Source organism: Podospora pseudopauciseta, chromosome 1 (genome assembly GCF_035222475.1).
Source record: "Podospora pseudopauciseta strain CBS 411.78 chromosome 1, whole genome shotgun sequence".
Lineage (NCBI taxonomy): Eukaryota > Fungi > Ascomycota > Sordariomycetes > Sordariales > Podosporaceae > Podospora > Podospora pseudopauciseta.
The window spans coordinates 5,307,054-5,327,853 of record NC_085892.1 but is presented as its reverse complement, the minus strand read 5'-3'; the positions used below and the strand labels follow the sequence as shown (position 1 = coordinate 5,327,853).

Below are 20,800 nucleotides of genomic sequence, written 5' to 3'. Positions count from 1 at the left end.
CTGTAAATACCTTGGCGGCCTCTTCTGTCTTGGTGATACCATCATGTTTTGGATATCACCTTCAAACGGAGCAGATGCCTCAGGTTATGGTTAATCTGTGGTCCGAGAAATTTTTGCATGAGTTTATAGAAGTTTTATCATCTTGAAAGACCCAGCGCAAGACTCGAGCCGTCGAAGCGCTCACAGCCAATGAGAAAAACCCAAACAAAGCGTGTTATACCGAAGAACCCCTAACAAAAAGCAAACAATCCCGAGAAAAGCCTTCAACATGCTTCCCAAAAACACCATTCTAACATCCAATCGCTTTCGGGGGTATCATTTTTTGGACCTAGCAGCCAGCTTTCCAGTACACCTACCCCTAACCAACACCTCGTATATTATTGTGGTGGAAAACATATCATCGCAATCTCGTGCTTCGTCGAAAAGGTCGTCAAGCTTCGTCCTGATAAGCTTCCTCCTCGTTAGCAACAAACGCTGCGGTCGTCTCCGCCGATACAGTAGGGACGGAACAAGTTTGACAACTCCTGCTGTGCTGAAATTGCTGTTCAGCCGTTGCAACTCTACATACGTTCACGTTCAAGTTAGTATCTCGAGCAGCTCCAGCCATAGTCTAAGAAAAGATCATTTAACTCACATCTTGTCTGCAGTTTGCGTTAAACACTCGGCGATGCTCCCATTACAGCGCGCATGAACCAGCAGTTGGTTCCTCAGCCCAAGAATCTGCTCCCCCAGCGACCTGAACTGGGCAGCAAGGTCTGCATTCTAATTCTGTAAAGCAGCGGATTCCGACACAAGATTTTGCCAGGTTGTTTTTGCCTTCAGTCTTGATTGAGTCTTGATTTTGCGGCGGTGAGCCTGGGCTTTCTCTTGCTGGTCTTGTGTTTCGGCGGGGGTTGCTTCTGGAGGCGACGACGGACTAAGGGTTCGCGAGACGCTGTTCTTCTTCCTCGCTGGCGAACAGAGGGTTGACGGTGGCTTCCATCGAAGCACTTGATCTTGGCCCTGTTCAAGGGACTGATGCTGTGCAACTTCGGGATTACTAGAGGCAGGTGACAAAAACTGAGCCGGTTCCTGGCTGACTTGCATCGATGGTTCGCATGAATATGGGGTAAGCATATCTGGGGTGCCAAGGGTCGGTAACTCCTAATGGCTGTACCTCGATAATATTGTTGTCCAAGCCATAAGGCTCCTGGTATCCCCTCCAGGGGGGTGCTGAGAATTCGACTTCGGGCAAGCCATAGGCCTCTTGTTCCATGGATCCAGGAAGGAGGTTGTTAAAAGGGCTGGGTGCGGTCAAAGTATCATGGCTTCGTGTATCCATATCGTCACCCGGCTGTTGTCCATGAAGCGGGTATTGAGCAAGGTTGTTCATCGAGTCCATGGCAGAAATTCGAAGCCCAGGATTCAGGTCAAAATCTCAGAGTTCAAAGGGTGAGCAAGGTCAGAAGCATTGATGTACTGGCAACTAAAGACTTTGGTAAGCGTTTTTTCCTCGCTCTTCCCTGCCGTTGGGTTCACCTCACAACTTCGCACAATGGAGATCCCGCCCGTCAGGCTATCATCGGCGTTCCCATCCCATGCATCGGTTTCGCGGGCTAGTCAGTTTGCATCCAGACATACAGGCAAAGGCAATGATATGAAGCGCAGGGACCCCATCCCTTCAGCACGAGACCGAAAACAGCTCTGGGCTACGAAGCCTTGGACGCAGATCATTGTCTTGCTTCTCAGGTAGGCTGCAAGGCTCCTATGCTGTCCAGAACCTGTCACCAAACTTGGTAACGTTAGTGATTATCATTCTCGGCTTCGCATTGTTGGTAGTATGTAGGCGATGGTAGAGGTCACTAAACCCAAGGGAAGCTGGAGCCATCTTTGAAAGCGAGGTCGGTACTGGTGTCAGCAAAGCTGCTTTTTTGAGGCCTTGTTGGTATCACTGGACACCTAGAACAGTCTTCGTGTCTCCATGGGGATCTGGAAAGTTGTGTCAACGCATGAAACACTACCTCACAGACCGCATAAATGCATTTGGACCACCGGCCGAGTGCCCACAACGCATCCTCTTGCATCTGTGCTCCGCTCTCCACTTGGGGAATTCCTCCCCGGTTTGCCAAGCTGATGATCTTCACCAGGGGTCGTCGGGACTAGGGCTTTAGGGCGATTACCGGCGATTAACGTACGGCGATCTCAATTTGGTTGCTCCCGGGCGGAGACCGGCTAACGGAGCCGGGAACGTCCCTTGTGGGACCCATATATAGCTCTGTTTCAGCGCCTTTGTCGTATGAAAGGCCGGTTGGTGGAGTTGGACGTCGGTGATTAGATATACCCTATCATGTCGAATTCTGCCAAGCAATTCATCGCACAATGACCATCAGCTCGAGGGCTCATGCAGAGAACAGGAGGAGCACGCAGGAACGTACACGATTGGGTCGGCGGGACGGGATACCCTATAGCGTTTCCTGGTCACTGGGGCGGGGTTCAATGTAGGTTGCCGTCCGACTGGCTCAAACATATGGAGGTTTTGGTTGTCGGACGGTGATTTGTCACCGTGGCCCAATCATTATGCCGGAGGTCTCTGATATAAGACTGTAGATGGCGTAAGCACTGGTCAGCTGGTTGACATCTCTCCATGATATTGGCACATTTTTGAGGGGACCGCCATGTCAGATGGTTGATGTTGCTCCTGATGGCATCCATACAAGCTGAAAGAAGTATGTGGTCTAGGAAAAAGCAACAAAGAGGCAACAGTGTTGAAGATTGCGTGGGTTAGGGAACATCCTAGAACAAGCGGTCTGCAGTGGCGACAAGCTTTTTGAAATTTTTCTAAACTTCTTTCCCCCGGAAGCCCAGTTCGAATTCCAATTATTACCATATACTCCTGCCTCCGGACATAATCTGGTTGACGGAGGAGGAAGGCCCGTACCCCACTGGTGGCTTATCTGTCTGCACATCGAAGCTGCTGGTGTCTGGTCTTCTCGCTCGTCTTCTGCTCTCCGTACATCGTCCCATTGTTTCCGCCAACGACAACTCACAACTCCATACATCTCTGAATCCCACTCAGGCATGCCCTCGTCAAAGCAGATCCTCCAGCGCAATCTCGGCCGGGTACAGGTACGGTGGTGGAATGATTCCGGGTACCGCAACATCATCGGCCAACAAGATCGCAACTCGGTTTTGACTCTCTCCGGTGGTCCTCTCATAGGCTGGGTTTAGAAATCTGGAAGGTAGATTATCTCTGTCGCTGTCCAGGAACGACACCACGATGTCGGTACCGTGATCACCAACAGCGCTGTCGTCCCCGTTGTCAGACAGCGTCAATCTAAAGGACAATCAGCATTTATCATGTCATCCATCACCATGGCCAGTAGCGCGCTTACCCGGATGAAATGGACCAAGCTCGACCAGACGAGCTTGCCGCATGGCTAGAGAGATTCAGCCTGGAGGCAACGCCAGCCACGGAAGCAGAGTTGCCGGATGATTCTAGAGGTGGCGGTGGGTCATCAGGGCTGACACAATTGCCGTGGACCTCTTCACCGTCGCCAGAGGTCGAGGTGGTTGTGGTTTGTTCGTCAATGGAGTCGACATCCGCAGGTGCGTCGTGTAGGTGGTGTGGGTTCACATCACCTTGTTGGTTTGCGCCATCAGTCAGGCAACATTGCGCCTCGGGGTTGCATTGAGCAGGATCGGCCATCTTGTGGCAGGGTTATCATTTAGATGGAGATAGGGACAAAGGTCAGAAAAAGGTCCGGCGGTGTCAAGACTTTTGTTTCCGAAATCCACAGCCTCATGGAAAGGGTAAACGGTTGGGCTATGAAGGGGTTGTCGTGGAGCTTGTCGTCTGGTCCCTGACGACGGAAAAAAAAAGAAACTGGTATACTGCGGTTCATGTCATTACACGTGTTCTAGGCAAGTAAGGCTCGGGGCAAGACACTCTCGCAGGAGCGGAAGTGATGACAAACTACCTAGGGTTGGGCAGGGAGTTACCCTCGACAGCGATTGGCATACCTGTACACACCGACAGCATCCAACACAGCCATCTCACCTCAACTACCCACTGGCCAGCCCAGCTCATGTTCTAGCCATGTTCCGAGAAGGCCCCCAAGTATCCAGGAAACAATCACCAACTCTCACACCATCAATCACGTGGCAGCCGGACACACAAGAAGACCCTAGGGTACATGTTGTCGACCAGTCGGGCAACTTTTGGAACAGGCGGTGACGGATAACTTGCTGTGGAAGGCCTATTGGGTGTGCGGGAACTTCTGGAGAGCGAGCGATAGTCTATCGTGAGGGAGACCAATCATGCTGGTTCCACATCGGTGCTGGTTCGGGCAATCCGTCCAGGGAGTCCTGAATTGGGTTATAGATAAACACTGGTGGTTCAGTGGGTCGAAAAACTCGACAATATGTCTGAATACACAGGAGAAGGGGCAGCGGATTTGTCCAAGAGCGAGGTCTGGTATTCATATTGGCAGATGTCGACCGGGCACCCTCCATGACCATTCCAATCCGGACTACCGCCAATAAAACGCCAATATTTCTGCCGAGTCTATCATCCGCAAGTTTTGTTCAGATGCTGAAGAAATTCTCGACGAAATGGTCCGCTTGCAGCACGCCCCCACCACCTCACCCCGTCGTTTCATCGAAGCGGCAGATATCAAGGCATGGCGACCCATCCAAGTTGCATTGGTGAGCTCTCAGACTTCCCGCACTTCAACCACTGATGAAATCTACCGTCAGTCTGGGTGTCTTCATTGATGGTTGCGTTGCTTCGATGGGGAAAGCAGCAGTGTAGATCTTGAACCTGGACATATGCCACCGTCCCATTTCATCCGTCATGCAAATAGAAGATTGGTAGAGGCGCACGCCACATGTTCGACTGGAGACTTGGTGCGTGCGGGGGAGTTGTTCAGCAATATGCAGCAAATGAATTCATCACTCGATTCGAGAAGCAACCAGAGATCGGAGAGAGCGTCTTTTCCGGCAAGTCACGCTGCCTCTTGGTATGCATAATATTGGATATTTTTGGCGTTGGGCTGTACCGGGATGCGGCAACCAGATTTCGCACCACGAAAGAATTCTGGCATGGAAAGAACCTATTGAAAGACAAAGCAGTCAACCATAACGAGACCTGTTTGTCCCTATTCTGTCGCGTTCCAGCCTACTTCTGTGTTGAACTCGGCGCTCCCTCTACACTCTCTGGTAAATTCACCACTGTCCTCGGTTTCTTCAGCACTACCCTTTCCGACTGCTGATTCTTTCGTAACTGAATCTCGAGCACCTTGGTCTCGGGAATTACACGAGGAGTAGACGACCCTGGATTGCTGTTGACCTTGATGGCGCACCGCTCGCACCAGAAATTGCTATCACTATGGCGGCTTCCGAAACGAAAACCTTCTGTTAGCATAAAGCCCAACCTTTCAGGACTGGTAGCTGGCCTGTGACGTACCAAGTCAAACTTCGGCCTAGTTCATCTCGAACTGAAACCAAGCACGTGTCCTTGATTTTCTTCGTCTCCTTGTCCAGTTCTATCCGATTAGCGGCATCATCCCGCCCTGTTCCCGTTGTCGACATGAAGCGAGCGTCAACATGGCTGAGATTCTCTTGGTTGGTCTTGCCCGTCGCCAATCTGTCGTCAGATTCCGGGTACGCAGCAACGTAGCTGCCAGAGGGGCCTTTCTCAGAGGAAATCCCGTACGAAGCATCCTCCTCGTCCTCGTCAAGACGGAGCATGGCTGGGTAGGATGAAAGAGGGGTGATTGTTGGGCTGGTTGACGATGTGGTTTGCTCTTCACTTTTTATCAAAGTCATGTTGAAGTACGGTGTCTTGGGTAAGGTGGTCTTGAGCTACTGTTCTGGTTTTGGATACTGGGACGCTGATCTGAAGTGTGAATGTAGGAAGACTGATCTTGACGAAGGAATATCCGGACTTCTACGCTTTTATAAACCACACATTCCAAGTGCTATGCTGTAATGTTCGTGCAGCTTCTGTCACGGTACCCCTCTTGAGACGTCACAGGTTTCGATTATGTGAGCCAGAAGACGGAGTCCCCGCCTACCGCGGCGCCCCTTCCTTGCTTGCTACCCTGGTTGTAATCAAGCGACGGGAAGGCACATATTTACACCACACCGAGTCCAATATCTCAGGATTTGGAGTGTGGAATCCTCGGGAAAATGCAATGACGCCTCAGAGAGAGATGTGGTAGTTGAAGGAGTCGTCTAAAGAACTATGCGGTCTTTTGCTGAACGCCTATCTTTCCTGGGTCGGTCCTCAGAATGCGCTTCACTTGGAGATCTCCAGAAGATATTCAACTTCAGTCCTGTTGGTGCGGCTCAAAATAGCGGTGTGGTATGTATTTACCCTCACTCGCTCAACGACACACGTTGGACTAGTCTATTATCAGGACTGTCGCTTCAGAACAGTTATGACTGGCTCATATCCAGACCAGATGGCATTTTGCCGTTCACTTATACGGCTCGGACACACCCGGGTATGGGACTTGTCCTGCACGGAACGCTGCAGACCAGGGGAACAGGGGCCATCGCCGCTTCAGCCGGCTTATTCGCTTTTCCAGAGTGCTGTCTGCGCCTTTCCGGAGGGGTTGGGCAGCTATGGATATCGACTTGGTGAGTCGTAGCCTTTCAGACAATACAGCTGTGGAGACCAGCAAGGTTCATCCCTTCTTTGGTGAGCAGTGATCTCTACCTGGAAGGCCATAGCCTCTTATCACAAGCCCTCGCCGGTTGTAAAACCGGATATCACACCCGAAATGCGCTGCCCTTTTGCCGTCACGTTGTCAGAACTTCGCGGCCCAAGGCGACACGGAGACATTTGCAGGCAGCTCGTTGCCCACAGAGCGTTATGGGACGAGCCTCGCTTTCCTCCGGCATGAGGGGAAACTCATCACCATTGTAGACAACAATTCTTGCTGGAGTCCATGGGGTAGTTGTGGCGCGACAGACCAGTTGACGTTTGCCCAAACTTCTCACCCGTGCTTACTCGCAGAATCAGGGGCAGCTTTGCTGACCACCCATTTCACAGATGTACACCGCCCTTCAGATCATCAGCAGCCGTCGGAAAATGTTCTATGTGAAACCGTGAGAACTTTGGATAACCCACGAGAAAGCACGGCGGTGGCACTCAGTAACCATATCCTCTTCCCCTGAAAACAACAAGAGAAGAGGGGACGGCTAATCGAGGCTTGAATCGCTTTTGGCCAGTCCTCTTATCTCTTCCATCCCATAAAGATTTCGAGGCGGCCATCAGCCGCTGCGGTGTGACGTTTCGCATATCCTTTCTACTCCTGTTTCCCCCACATTTTTACGGGAGGCTACCGGAGTGTGGTGATGCATGCGGAACCCACCATACGTCGGGCTCATCAACAACATGAAATCATAAAAGGTACCCAAACAATACACTGAAGTACTTGGATATACCTAACCAAGAGCGATGAAACGGTCGAATCACATTTGGGGATAGGAATGGCGGTGAATACAATGAATGAGCAAGACCATGGAAGACCCGAAGATGAAAGAGTGAGAACATCAAGCCTTATGCAGGAAACCGGTGACGTGCTGATTGGATGGCGAAGGAAATACACGGGGGTTGCTGCAGACGGGGAGGAGCTTGACGAGTGTCAAAAGAAGCAGGCAAGCTGCTCGCAGCATGCATCAAACTGAGGCATTTACTCTCGCCTCAAACATTCTAGACTCGGGGTGGTGTTCAATGACGAACCGAGATTATATTTTCTGCGGGTAACATCCCATCAGGCTGGCCGCCGAGAACAATGCCCAACGTCATGTCAACCAACAATATTGGCTTGGAGAACTTCTATGCCAAAAACCAGGAGACAAGATCCTGTTCATCGCCATGCTTCGGTGTCTATATTTTATTCAGATCCATCTTCTCTGGCCTCTTTATGTAGCCCAATCTGCACTTTCAATCGGTAAGACGAAAAGGGGAAGGCTGAGAGATTGCGGAGGATGTGGACAAGAGGAGACCAGCGAGGCCAACCTATCACTTCTCACAAACTTGGCACTCTTCCTATCCCCTCCTCCGGTTGGCAGTCGCATATCGTCACAGGCGAGCAGCCGTTATCCGGTTCTTCATCCGATTCTGCGCTTCGGTTTGAGCACTTGTTGGCTTTTGCTCCCACTTTCTGGGAGCGCCCTCCCGCTCCCGCTCCGCATCTTCATGTTCTCTCTTCAAAGAAGAGATGAAAAAGAAGTGCACTTTCAGAGCCTCCTCTGCTTGCATACCTTTTCCCAACTTCTTCTGCCTTGTATCATTGGACGACCTCAAGTCAAGTGAGATCGATGTGGAACGTTGTCTCACCTGCACCCAAGAGGCTCATTCTTCAACGGCTTTGAGGAAGTGTGGTTATTTGCGCCACAGGCTTTAACAAAATTATCAGCACCTGCATTTCCTCAGTACGGGTATCACGGCGATCTTGTCAGATGAGACTGGGCTGCTTACATGGGATATGACGCCTCGCATATTAACCAGAACAATAGATGAGGTAGGTAGCAAACAATCTCGACCGGAGTGTTCTCCGGTTCATCGCCAGCACGCATCTCCGGGTTCGAGACACGCTATCAAATCACATCTTGCTACCCAACCTACAAAAAAAGCCATGATATGTGAACGAAGAATAGACTGGGATCATTTCGCCTACGTCTTCCGAATCGATGCCCCGCGTGCTCGCCAACCCAAGAGACCCCCCAACGCCGCCGGAGAAAGAAACGTGCTGTTTGTGTCACCAACGCCCCAGCCAGCCAACCAGATACTCGACAAACAATTCGTCAACCCCCTCTAACCGCACACCCCCAAGGCCCGGCTTCCAGGCCAACCAATATGACAACCTCCTCTTTCCAGACAGAAACCCAATCCATACCCATTCCCTGGCCAGCAAGGAAACGATCGGTCAACTAATTATAGCCAGAAAACAAGAGGAAACCCCGCTAGCAAACAACCCCTTTTATGCATTCGTCTCTTCATCCCAGTTCATCAATCCCACTCTTGTTTGTCACCCCTCCAGAAATGCTACTGAAGCCACACCACCCAGCCATAGTGTGGCCTCGCTGCGCGGGCTTTGCTCGCTCGCCAACCAACCGGTTCGTGCTCAGTTCCCGCATCCGTTATCCGTTCCCGCCACCGCCTCCTTCACATTTCTCGACTTCAATCCTCCACCGCTTGTTGTTACGATCGTCATGAACGAGAGCCGAAGAGTGCAATGCCGCCATTGCCGCTGGCTTACTCGCGGACCAGTAGTACACCCCTCTCTCGCCCTCCCGGATTGTCTGATGACAGGGCAGTTCATGTAACTATTGGGGTGTTTGGCTCAGTTCCTAGGGCGAGAACGACGTGAATTGGTGAGTGGCCGTTGCTCCTGTTGCGGTTTTGATGGTGGAGTATCCAGTAGAGAGCCGATGTCCTCTTGTATTTTTCTTTGAGCGGCAGCTTGGTAGGCTTGTTTTGACTGCTGGATGTCTGTGGTGTGGTCTTGTCTTTGCTGGTGAGATGTCTGGGTGGTTTGGATGTAGAGGAGGGTCCATTCAGTGGGTGGGGGGGGGGGTTGGTTGGCATTGTTGTTTGGTGTGAGGAGCCAGGTAGCATACATGAGTGCATGTGGCGCTGGGATGAAGAGAAGAATGTGTTCAAGGGTAAGTGTTGGATGTGTATAGATGGTAAAATCTTGTCTTCCATGAGGGACGCGGAACGAGACAGGAAAGTCGGCAAGCTCACCTCTTATACTGATGAGATACTCCTCCAGGTGTAGCAACGGCAGTCTGCCCATCGAGCCCCAGGCCCCCCATATCTCCAGTCTCCGCAGAATACCTAACCACGCATCCTCGAGACGAACCAGACATCCCGCATTTCCCCCCTCGTTTTCCTGAAAAAGCGACATACAACGGTACTTGCATCATCTCTCTCAGCCCGATCTGCCGCCTTGTCTCTCTTCCTCTCTCTCAAAACGAAGTGCTGAATAAGGTACCAAGCAGAACCCATGACGACAACAAAGACAAGGCTGTAAAAACCTCGGTAGTAGATCTCAACCGCACACACCGCTCACCCACTACGCTACTCCCGGACTTCCCGACGACCACTAAACAAAGAAGGGAAGGGGGTGTGGGATAGGACTGATGTCGAAAACACCATCAACAGCCCTCCCAGTCCCAGTATCAACTGCACACTTAAAAATGAAGTGCCATTGGGGTCCGCATGCGAAATTATCCAGCTGCAGAAGCTGAGACATCAACCTCCACAAATCAAAAGTCAAAAAAACTGACATTTGACAGATGCATCCCGTAGTACGCCATCAATGTATAAAGCAGGGGGTAGATAAACCGGAGGCAAGCATCTTGACAACATACCAGGCACATGATCCTTCAATGCAACCTAGCCACGTGGAGATTGGGAGCCTCCTCCTCCTCCTCTGATCGAGCGTGACGTTTGTCAGGGGGGCGGAGTTGCGGGGCGTAAGTACAGAATGCGAATGCGAGAAGCGACCGGGTGTGGTTGGTAGGCACCTGGGTGGGAGATGCCCACTGTGCGACGTCCTTGTTGAAGTATACAGACTTTTTGCGCGCGATCTGTGGGGATGCTGCTAAACCTTGAATGGCTCATCCTTCTGCACGAATGCGTTCATGAAAACGTCGAATCAGGCATCCGACGAGGAAGCATGTGGTGCTTCAGATACGTAGGTACCGTAGACTAGAAACATACATTGCCCATCTGCGTCGACATCTCGTGCAAGTCAAGATACAGTAACAACATGTTGCGAGTCCTGAAGGCGACATACTCAAGATCCAATCGCAGGCGAGTTTTGGTTCTTCGCAGCCATCAGCAGCCCCCAGAAGGGTGTTGTCGGTTATCTTTACATACAGCACTGCAGTTTCAGGGGCCCCTGAGCGTTGCTAGCTGCAGCTTGCATTAGAAGAGCTGACAGGGGGTAATTGGTGGGAGAGTTCAAAAGGAAGAAGAAAATCGACAAAGCTTCGGCCTGCTTAATTCGTGAAGAAGACTCGGAGATTGTTCCGTCTTTTGCGCCCAAGGGAACTGGCAGGCTGCTTTTTCCGTGCTTATTTTGTGGGGTCGAGCGGCCGCCAGTGAGGGGGGAGGCGCTGTGACATGCATCTGCAGCCAGGTTTAAAACCGAGAGCGAAAAGAGCCGTTCAAAGTGGTTGATCATATATTTACAGAGCAGATGAATACGGCCTCTACGAGGATACAGAACTCGGCTACTGCGTAGATTGGACCCCCTCGCGCTCCAAGGGTGTTATTAACCAGAGACTCTGTGAAGATGAGCGTTATCACAAGGCACGTTGGAAGTTGGAAGACTTTCTGCGAGACATTTGGTATCTACCATACGGCTACTATTCGCCACTGGTGGTGAGCGAAGCCAGAGACGCAAAGCGTCATGGCTTTGAACCCCGTCACCATTCACGCTCGATTGTGGTGGGTCCGGTGATGGACGTTGTGGGGGGGGCACACATCCACGGTATGGTGCACAGAAGAGATGGTCTCTATTCAATTCCTCAGGATGCCGTGGCTTGATATCTTCCAGGCCACCAGGCACGAGTTGAAATTATGCAGGCGGTGGTGCTCTCACATCCATCTTTTGCCGCCACCGAAGGACAACCCTCCAGGCCCTATGATAGAACTGATCAAGAGACTCAGCTATCAGGCAATTCCTTGGAGCACGCCAGACGAAACCTTCTGGCTTGCATACTCCATCTCCAGCTCTACGCAAAGCAAAATCCAGTCTCCCACACCTTGTTCCGAGAGCAGATGGGAGATGGCGATGATAGGCGGAGTTTTTTTCGTCAGGTCTCAGTCGATATCTGTGACCTGAGGCGGAATGAAAGAATAAGTGACACAGTCAGTTTGGATATGTGGAACAGTGTCATGGCTGCAGTTCAACGCACCATAGAAGACTACTCGGAGGAGATCGGTGAGCATTAGAGGGACGAGATATTGGCATGGTGTGCACCCAAACACGAGGATAATTACTGTGATTGGAAGCAAAGGGAATTGGGGAGGATGGCGGGAATTCTCTTGGAGGACTATGACTACGAAGATTGGTAGACCCGGGGGTCAGAATACAGATTCTGGATTTATTTTCTATTTTGTGCCTCTTTCTAATGAACTCTTTTACAACGATGCCCGTATCCGGTTGTGTACTTTGGAACTTGATGCAAGCTCATCCTGATGCAGACCAGATCTGTTTTACCTTAAGTAACTTACTTGGCAGCCCACAAAAGATTTAACGACCAGCTCCGTCTTGTGACCATCCAAAACATGGCCTTCCGCCAAAGCAACATAAGGGGTGTGGTTACTCCAAAACAACAACTAGGCACCCCCGTCTCTCCTATGATGGTCGAATATGGATATCCCACCCCCTCGCATAGATTCCCTGCTGCCTCATGGCCATCCCTCCATCTCCTGTGCCGCAGCCGAGCATCACTGCTCCCCGAAACGTATAACTACCAGAAAGAGAAAAGGGACGTCGGGATAGCCACGTGGGAACAGGGGTATCTGCCGTGTCGGAGACCCCGGACCCCGGGCATCCTCCAGCCTGGACGGACGAAAAGTAGAAGAAATTAATTCTTGCTGCAGGGGGTTTTGCATGGCCGGAGGGTGGGTGGTATTGCCAGCAATATTGGATTTACTTCTAAACGGAGACTACCACAGGTAAGGAGCCAGGCAGAAAGCAAACACATGCAACAAGCATCTGCATCTGATCAAGTTTCTTGCAGGAAGCCTCTCCGCGGAATATCTCATCCAACAAGGGAGTTTGAGCTGTCAACCAAAAAAGAAACTTCTGTTGTTATGCGTCAGGTCATCTGCCTGCCCCTGCTAGCCATGAACATGTCTAATCGCTAATCGACAAACCCAATCATGTGCAGAAATACAGCTGTTGATGAGAAAAGACCTCTGAGACCCCTAAAATTCAGCTAGCCACCTCGGGGCCCTGGCCTTTTTCCACGTTAATCTTCAGCGAAAAGTCAATATGGCGCACCCCCTGATGAATCGAGCTCGTGGAAAGGATATCGATATCTGTTTTTCACCGCCGTTAGCAGATATCTATCCCCCTAACAACCCAAAGAAAACTCACCATTGCAAATATAACTCTCCGCATTATCCTCCGTCAACCCCCCCGAAACCTCCAACAAAAACTCCCTCTCACCCTTCCACCTCTCCCTCAAACTCCGCGCCGCAACCTTCACCCCCTCCCCGGTAAAATTATCCAGCATAATAACATCCGCCCCCGCCCTAATCGCCTCGTCCGCCTCCTCCTCACTCTGTACCTCCACCTCCACCTTCAAACTAAACCCCCCCGCCGCCTTCGCAGCCTTCACCGCCTGCGTAATACTCCCCCGGCTCCAAACATGATTATCCTTCAACATCGTCATTGTGCTCAAATCCATCCTGTGAGTATCCGCCCCCCCAACCAGCATCCCATACTTTTCCACCAGCCTAAACCCCGGCGTCGTCTTCCTCGTCCCCGCCAAAATCCCCTTGTACCCCGCGCTCCGCAGGTTAACCAGCAGCCGCCTGCTCATGGTCGCAACCCCCGAGCACCGCGCAAGGATGTTCAGAGCGACACGCTCGCCCTCCAAAAGCCCATGCGCAGGTCCCGTAACGGTAGCCAGTGCCTTTTTACCCCCGTGCGTCTCCACGTGGGAGCCCTCGCGGGCGTGCCACTCGACCGTGCAGCCGCACTGGGTGAACACCTCGTTGAAGAAGGGGACGCCCGCCAGGATGCCAGAGGATTTTCCCCACAGGGTGGCGGTGCGGAGGTCGGAGCCGACGACGAAGCCGCCGACGTCAAAGGAGGGGGTGTCCTCTGCCAGCCAGGCCGTGATGGAGGTTTTCCATGAGGCAGGCAAGAGGTGCTCGAGGTGGCCGTGGTCGATGGGAAGGTCCATCATTTTGAACTGTGATGTTTTGGAACTCGACGGTTACTGAAAGTTTTCTGTGTTGGTGACGTAAGTCGAGTATGACTTCGTCTCAGGACTCGTAACAAAGAAGTGAATGAAAATTCCCAAAAAGTGTGACGATAAGAGCCAAAGTTATAAGCCGAGGAATCCGACTTCTGGCGATGAGTACGTGATGCTACCGGCTGAGTGGTGGAGATGACTTGAAAAGCAATGGAGGGGTAGGCTTTCACATGAGGGGCTCAAAAAGATGCGGGAAAAACATCAAAGCAAAAGGGGAAACCCGGACGGTTTATCAGGTGTTCAAAGGTCTCCACACTTGACCTCACCTACCCTTTGGAAGCAGGAGTTGCCACTGGGCGTTTGCTGTGCTTTCTCTGGTCTACTTGTAAGCTCAACTGGCGGAAAGAGCGTTGAAACGGCACATTCAACCTCGCCGCAACCTCTCCAACAGTACACAGTAACCCGCCACCTTCAGATTCTGATGTTGGAGACAAAGGCCGTAAATAAACCTTGATCAGCTCAATTGACGAATGATAACCGGCTTCGCAATTGACCTACCCGATTGAGTCAAGTGCTTCGCTGGATATAACCGACACAACTCCACCCAGCTCATCATCACAACCGCCCCCTGTTGCGGCTTCTAGAAACGCTTTTCTCCATACAGCTTTTTACAAAAACTAACCATCCGAGTTCAAAACAAACCCGCTTCTTTCTTCAATGCCAGCCGAATAACCGTTTTCCGAGTTCCCCTTGAACTCCATAAGACAACAAGGAAACCCAAAGTGTCCACCACCATCGCATCAAATATGTATAATCCGTACGGAATGAACATGAACATGAAACCCAAGAAGAGCTTTCTCCCGCTAACAATGAGTGGCAATCGATGGGGATGGCACCCCTTGATGAACCACACCAGAACCTGCTTGCAAAATATATATGTACGAGTATGCTGTATAAGACTTGCTTCCGCATCTTACATGATGGGGATGCCCTCATATTCAGCATAACCAAGAGCAAGGTTCATGTTTTCTGATCACGATGTTAGCGTCAGAGTCCTGTAGATAATCCAAAGTGAATAAACTTACGCAAGCACTGAGTAGCGGCACCCTTGAGAAGGTTGTCAATAGTAGCGCAAACAACGACACGCTTCCCAGTCTTGTCAACCTCGAAACCACCAATCTCAACACCGTGCTTGCCGCTGATGTTCTTGACAAGAGGGGCCTCGCCAACAACCTTGACGAGCTTCTCGCCAGCGTATCTGTCCTGGTAGATCTGACGAATGTCACGCGAGGTCATGCTCTGCTTGAGGGGGATAGAGATGGTGTGGTGGATACCACGGAACCAAACGGCGACGTGGGGAATGAAGGCAACCTGAGCGCCGAGCTGGCTGCTGACCTCACGCTCGTGAATGTGGCCAGTCAAGCTGTAAGGGATGAGGTTGTTGGTGAGGTTGTCGACATCGTTCTTGGGAGAAGGCTTGGTACCGGCGCCGGAGTAACCGGAAACACCAAAGATGTGAGGCATACCGCCAAGGTGCTCAACGAGGGGGGCAATGCCGAGCTGGGCAGCGGTAGCATAGCAACCGGGGTTGGCAATCTGAGTGGCATCCGCGATGTTGTTTCTCTGGACGAGCTCGGGAAGACCATAGGTCCACGAATTGTCGAAGCGGTAGTCGGCAGAAAGATCGACGATAACGCTCTTGTGGTTGGAGCCCTTGCGGCCCTCGTAGACAGCCTCGACAAAGGGCTTGCAAACACCGTTGGGGAGAGCCATGACCCAGCAGTCGATGTCGCCGCGCTTCTCCATGTCACGAACATCGTCGGGGCTCAAGCTCTCGTAGATGACTTCGCTCTTGTTATAGCCCTCCAGCTTCTGGCCCGCAAGCTCACGGGACGAGACATGGCGGAGATCCATGTTGGGATGAGAGTCGAGGAGGCGGACGAGCTCCTGGCCTGTGTAACCACGAGCACCAATGAGGGCTACCCTCGCAGGGCCCTCCTTGGAGGCATTCTTCTTGCCAATGGGAGGGTTGGGGTTAGTCTGGGTAACATATCCTCTCCCAGTGTTGAGACCGAAGGCAGGGGCGGAGACGACGGGACGGCGAGCCAGGGTGGAGTAGCTCCGGGTTTGCTGAGCGAACGGCTTGGAGCCGGTCTTGGCAGCACGGTGCAGGCGCGACTCAAGGTTAGAATCGCCGAGCATAGCACGACCATTCAGGGTGAAATCCTTCATCAAGCGCATGATCTCGTCACCGTTATCAATGCCATACCAGAACATCACGTCGCCATCGCGAGTGATGCTCCCGTCGGCCTTGTCAAAAAACCAGCCAAGGTTCTCATCGTCCTCCTTCACGGTCCATACAAGCGAAGGGTGCTCCTTCTTGAGAACAGTGAAGATGTTGTCAGCAACGTTTGTCAACCAGCCAGACTTGGTTATGGTCAGCGTAGCAAGAGTGGCTTGACGACCATCCTTGGCAGGAAGGACAATGGCAAGAGCGTTCATGTCGCCGTCATAGTAGGCCTTGAAATCGTTCTCGTTCAGGTACTCAAGGTACTTGTCAACAGTCTCCTTCGCGTCGGGACCCTCACGATCCCTGACCAGAACCGACTTGAGCGCATCGAGATCCTCGAACTCGGACAGGCTGGTAGCCGAGAGGAGTTTGCTGCCGCGGCGGATCAAGGTGCCAGCGCCGGAATCAGTGAACAGCTCCTTCTGAAGGTCACCTGGGTGGATGATGGCCACACTGGTCGCGCGTGGAAGGGTGTCCAGGAGCTCTTTGATCTCCTTGATCTTAAGGCGAGTGCCGTATTTGACCCACTCCTGAGACATGAGGTGGTCGAATTCCTCATCGAGGTTGATAGCGGAGATCTTCTGGCCAGCAGCGTCAAACAGACCACCTTTCTCGGAGAGGTAGACCACCTTCAGAGGCTCGAGAGCGCGAGCAAGCTCAGCAGCGGCAACATCGGCGTTAACGTTGAGGATCTGGCCGTCGTCGGTCTCAGCCATGGAGGTAAGAATGGGCAGGTAGCCGTTGCTGATGGCCGTCTCGATCGCCTGCTTGTTGACACCAGTAACCTTTCCTACCAGACCCCACTTCTCCTTATTCAAGTACTCGGCTCTGAACATGCCAATGGTCAGAGGCTGAGCATGCACACCCTTCTCCTCCAGCTTGTTGACGAGTTTCAAATTCTCCCTCATGAACAGGTCGCGAGCCACTCTGAGCGTCTTGACGTCTGTGACGCGGATTCCCTCCTCGAATTGGGGCTCGACACCAGCCTGCTCGAGCAAACTGTTGAGCTGAGGACCAGCGCCATGGACAATGACGGGGTAAAGGCCGACGGTATAAAGGAAAGCTAAGCTAGAGCACAGTTCGTCGAGGTAGTCGGTCAAGATGGCACCGCCAACCTTGATGACGGCGAATCGCTGGGAAGAGACGGATGTGAACAGAGACAAGTACTGCTGCACCTCTCTCTTAGATCCCACAGACGACAAAGTCTGCACTATCATGCCCCTTGTGGTCAGATCTGTCTTCCGGGTCGCAGACGTCGAGAATGGCCTCTGGCGACGGAGGGACGCAGCTACGGGAATGGCACGGGTCTTGCCCGGCAGCCGTCGAACGGTACGACGGGCGCCTGCCCGGAGGGCAACAGCGGCGGCGGAGAGCATCTTGGAAAAATGTGTATATGAAAATGTGTTATATGCGTCGCGAACCGGGGGGTCGATGTCAGATCTGCGGTGCGGGAGAAACGAGCTGGGTTACGCTCGGAGGCAGGACGGGAGGAAGAGGAGGAAAAGGAGGACGAGCGTAGGCGGATTGGCTGTCGAGGAGGAGGAAGGGGGAAGAGAGGAGAAAAGTATGTTGGAAGGAGGAAAATCTGCGGAGGGGAAGTTGCAGCAACCGGGCGTGGTTGTTGTGTGTGAAGGGCGGGACAACCTGGAACCTAGTCGCAGCTCCTAAACCGCAACTGGATCCTCGATTCACCAATGAGTCAATTGGACTTCAGAGGGGACCTGCCGAGGAATTGGACGGGGAAGCACCCAAGTTGACGCTGCAGGAAACGGCGGAGCCCTCTTGAGAACCCCAATGGCATCAGCGAGTCTCGATCGGAGTAGGCTGGAGTTGTGGATTGCTGGCCGGGGACGACGGATCTGATAAGAAGTCGGTCAGGACAAGAGGTGGAGGAGGGGCAACCGAAAAATTGAAGACCGAAACCGCAGTGGAGAAAACACCCACCTTGGCTTTGTATATTTTCCTGTGTAGCTGCTACACCACTACAACTCTCAATGAAACCACCCCCTGGGAACTTCTCATTACCCGATCCTCTCCCTTGATGAGAATTTCACCTATCATAGAGCTCTGAGAGCTTATGCTAGGAGATAGCTGCGAGCACTCAAGGCCACAGAAAACGTTGCCAGTCTTACCAAACATTCGCCCAGTGCAGGTAGAGCCGCATGTCCCCGCTGTGCCAAGAGGAAGACACAATGTATCATCGCATTGCCATGTGCGGTTTCCCTAGCACCCAGACGATCTGATAAAATTTTTGACCCATCGCCTGATCTCCAGCCTTGATCTATCAGGGTGTCAATGTCCGAGGCACAGCGGGGGATGCAGGTGATGGTGCAGTAAACTTCCAGCTGTACCTCAGGGTCTTGAGCATTGATTCGAGCTACGAGGACATCATCATGGCACGCTCCAGAGCACACCAGCACAAATGGCATGTGAGAACGTCGTGTCATATCTTAAAAAATCATCGTCACTACTATCTTTGATTAACCATATGGGGATACACCCTCTCCTAACATCATAAGTACAGGTGCATGAGGAAGCTATTGCAACTCCCAAACTGGGGAAAAGGCTCCATGCAACACGCAAAGACGGCCGCCCCGGCAACTACGTAAAGAGCTCCAGCCAGAGAGACCGTCGAAACAAAACAAGAAACTCCCGGAAGAAAAATCAATCCCAGACAAGAACTATCCCTATCGTCGTGAATGTTGGTCATGCGTAAAAACCCAGATTCGTGTCCATTCAGATCGCCTCGCTGTCATCATCGCCAAAATCATATGGGCTGATTTATCTCGTAGCAACAACTGTAGGGTGTGGTTAGCATGGAAACTAAAACATTCGATGCCGCGACCATTGTGGTGTACATACCCGCAGGGATGATAATGATGGCGAGAAGGACGATAATACCGACAATGAGCCAGATGCGCATCTTCATGTCCTGTAGCCGAAATGTTAGCATCCTGTACCAACCAATTCAGACTTGAAGTATCCATACCTTCCACCACATCTTCTTGCGGACTTGGTTGGCACCACGGCGGAAATTTTGTGCGGACATGGCCAAATCGTCGGTCTTGTTCTGGAGACTATCAAGGTGCTCACCACGCTCGGCGACCTTGTTGACATTCTTGCGCATGACATCGACAGTCTCGTCGATTTGCTAGAGAATTTGTTAGCTCGCTCCCTTTGAAAGAATAACCTGAATTTTGCCCATAATCTCTACCCCCGATCGACATAGCACCCAAGCGCCATCATCGCCCAACACCAGCCCAAGCGCATCACCGCAGCATGAAAGATGACTTTTTTTCCACTGCAGAAGTTCTCGACTAGCTGCAATTTCATGCCCCATCCCTCAATCCCACAAAGTTCGTAAGGGTGGTGTTGTTGATGCCGCGAGAACGAAAGGTGGTGATGTTGTTGGCTGGTGGACCAGTCGATCGGACTCTCGGGAACAGCGGCCTTGGGCAGACCAACGACTCAAGTTCTCCGTCTCCCATCTTGTCTCAAGAACGTCGAGTTAAACTGCGAAATCACCCACCTGCTTCAAAGCTTGCGTCCTGGCATTGCCGGGATCCTGCGACGAGCCCTGCTGGCCGGCGGGGATATAAGGGTCATACGGCTCGGAAGACATGTTGATGGGTGACGACTGTCGCTGGCGACTACTGGTGGCTTAAAAGGGGTCGATTTCAATCAAAGAAAGCAAGAGGCGTGCAAACTCGCTCGCAGATGGTTTCGCGCGGGTATGAAGCGATGGTATTCGTATCCTTAAGGTCGTAGGGAGGTGTGTTGGGGGAGCGAGATTGCGAGGTGATGTAGATGTTCCTTGCGAGACTGTTCTGCGGAATGAGAAGAGACAGGCGAAACGAACAGGAGGCCAGAGGAGAGCACAGGGAAAGTGGCTGCGCCGCTAAAAACACTGGGCCGACCCATACCTGGGTTTGGATAGCTCTTAACGGGGTCACGCTGCTTTTCGCCTACCAAGTGTTAATGCAGGCCGCCCAAGCCACTGCCCAGACCGACCTAGGAACGGCTGCAAGGTCCAGCGCTGACGACAACTTCCAGCCCAGCACATGTGCTGTGTTCAACCTCAATGAAATATGAAGACTGCTGAGACCTTGCACATTCTTTGATGGGCCATATATAGAACAAAACCCTGAACTCAGAGCTCACTACTAGTGATGAACTAAAGCGCTGTTTTACAAGGAGCTCTGAAAGCTCGAAAGTCCAAGTCCAAGGAGAACCCTTGTTTAGGCTCATCAACGCAACCCAGGCCTCGCTGTGTATGAAGCCGGCTGCTCATGAATTGCCTGGTTGTTTACTACGTAGCCAAAGCAGTAGAGGCCTTGTCAGTTTTCTCCAACAATAGCATGAACATGACACCAGGCATTCCCAGCTTCATTTTACTCTCCGTATCCGTACGAAGTTGAATCTTGTTGGCCATCCGCAACATCCCGTTGTGTGATCAGCGCTCAACTCTGATTGGACAAATCTCTTGTCAGCAACAGGAATTTCAGCCACAGCAACGACGTCAATGACGCTGGTTGTAAGCACCGGCATGCAAACTTGGGATTCCATCGACAC

General features: G+C 52.0%; 8 protein-coding genes across 8 annotated transcripts; all 8 read right to left on the bottom strand.

Moving 5' to 3' along the window:
* Positions 1–78: 78 nt before the first annotated feature.
* On the bottom strand, positions 79–1,116 carry QC763_114657 (uncharacterized protein; the record flags this gene model as incomplete). The annotated part of the gene is made up of 3 exons (XM_062908043.1): positions 79–560; positions 635–762; positions 793–1,116. The coding sequence occupies 3 exons, from the start codon at positions 1,114–1,116 to the stop codon at positions 431–433; spliced, it is 582 nt and encodes a 193-aa protein (XP_062771069.1). The 3' UTR covers positions 79–430.
* Positions 1,117–1,404: 288 nt separating this feature from the next.
* On the bottom strand, positions 1,405–2,506 carry QC763_0017170 (uncharacterized protein; the record flags this gene model as incomplete). Its single annotated transcript, XM_062905340.1, has 3 exons — positions 1,405–1,458; positions 2,175–2,321; positions 2,441–2,506. 3 exons carry the CDS (start codon positions 2,504–2,506, stop codon positions 1,405–1,407), a joined length of 267 nt encoding a protein of 88 aa, XP_062771068.1.
* Positions 2,507–3,066: 560 nt separating this feature from the next.
* On the bottom strand, positions 3,067–3,685 carry QC763_0017160 (uncharacterized protein; the record flags this gene model as incomplete). The annotated part of the gene is made up of 2 exons (XM_062905339.1): positions 3,067–3,313; positions 3,372–3,685. 2 exons carry the CDS (start codon positions 3,683–3,685, stop codon positions 3,067–3,069), a joined length of 561 nt encoding a protein of 186 aa, XP_062771067.1.
* Positions 3,686–3,704: 19 nt separating this feature from the next.
* On the bottom strand, positions 3,705–4,031 carry QC763_0017150 (uncharacterized protein; the record flags this gene model as incomplete). The annotated part of the gene is made up of 2 exons (XM_062905338.1): positions 3,705–3,870; positions 4,000–4,031. 2 exons carry the CDS (start codon positions 4,029–4,031, stop codon positions 3,705–3,707), a joined length of 198 nt encoding a protein of 65 aa, XP_062771066.1.
* A 1,124-nt stretch (positions 4,032–5,155) lies between these two features.
* Positions 5,156–6,384, bottom strand: QC763_114650 (uncharacterized protein; the record flags this gene model as incomplete). The annotated part of the gene is made up of 2 exons (XM_062908042.1): positions 5,444–6,384; positions 5,156–5,372 (listed from the first exon to the last, which is right to left on the bottom strand). Exons 1-2 carry the CDS (start codon positions 5,803–5,805, stop codon positions 5,156–5,158), a joined length of 579 nt encoding a protein of 192 aa, XP_062771065.1. The 5' UTR covers positions 5,806–6,384.
* Positions 6,385–12,249: 5,865 nt separating this feature from the next.
* Positions 12,250–13,929, bottom strand: BNA6 (nicotinate-nucleotide diphosphorylase (carboxylating); the record flags this gene model as incomplete). The annotated part of the gene is made up of 2 exons (XM_062908041.1): positions 12,250–13,054; positions 13,113–13,929. 2 exons carry the CDS (start codon positions 13,927–13,929, stop codon positions 12,948–12,950), a joined length of 924 nt encoding a protein of 307 aa, XP_062771064.1. The 3' UTR covers positions 12,250–12,947.
* A 982-nt stretch (positions 13,930–14,911) lies between these two features.
* On the bottom strand, positions 14,912–18,126 carry ARG6 (Protein arg-6, mitochondrial; the record flags this gene model as incomplete). Its single annotated transcript, XM_062908040.1, has 2 exons — positions 15,024–18,126; positions 14,912–14,967 (listed from the first exon to the last, which is right to left on the bottom strand). The coding sequence occupies exons 1-2, from the start codon at positions 17,602–17,604 to the stop codon at positions 14,912–14,914; spliced, it is 2,637 nt and encodes an 878-aa protein (XP_062771063.1). The 5' UTR covers positions 17,605–18,126.
* Positions 18,127–18,629: 503 nt separating this feature from the next.
* Positions 18,630–20,235, bottom strand: SNC2 (Vesicle membrane receptor protein (v-SNARE)). Its single transcript, XM_062908039.1, has 4 exons — positions 19,758–20,235; positions 19,218–19,379; positions 19,091–19,160; positions 18,630–19,026 (listed from the first exon to the last, which is right to left on the bottom strand). Exons 1-4 carry the CDS (start codon positions 19,848–19,850, stop codon positions 19,010–19,012), a joined length of 342 nt encoding a protein of 113 aa, XP_062771062.1. The 5' UTR covers positions 19,851–20,235; the 3' UTR covers positions 18,630–19,009.
* Between the last annotated feature and the right edge of the window lie 565 nt (positions 20,236–20,800).

Excerpts from the sequence above, each read along its gene's own strand:
- SNC2 (XM_062908039.1), bottom strand. The coding sequence starts at position 19,850 with ATGTCTTCCGAGCCGTATGACCCTTATATCCCCGCCGGCCAGCAGGGC. Across the intron at positions 19,380-19,757 it reads GGACGCAAGCTTTGAAGCAG|CAAATCGACGAGACTGTCGA; the intron begins GTGGGTGATTTC and ends CAAATTCTCTAG. Across the intron at positions 19,161-19,217 it reads GCAAGAAGATGTGGTGGAAG|GACATGAAGATGCGCATCTG; the intron begins GTATGGATACTT and ends TTTCGGCTACAG.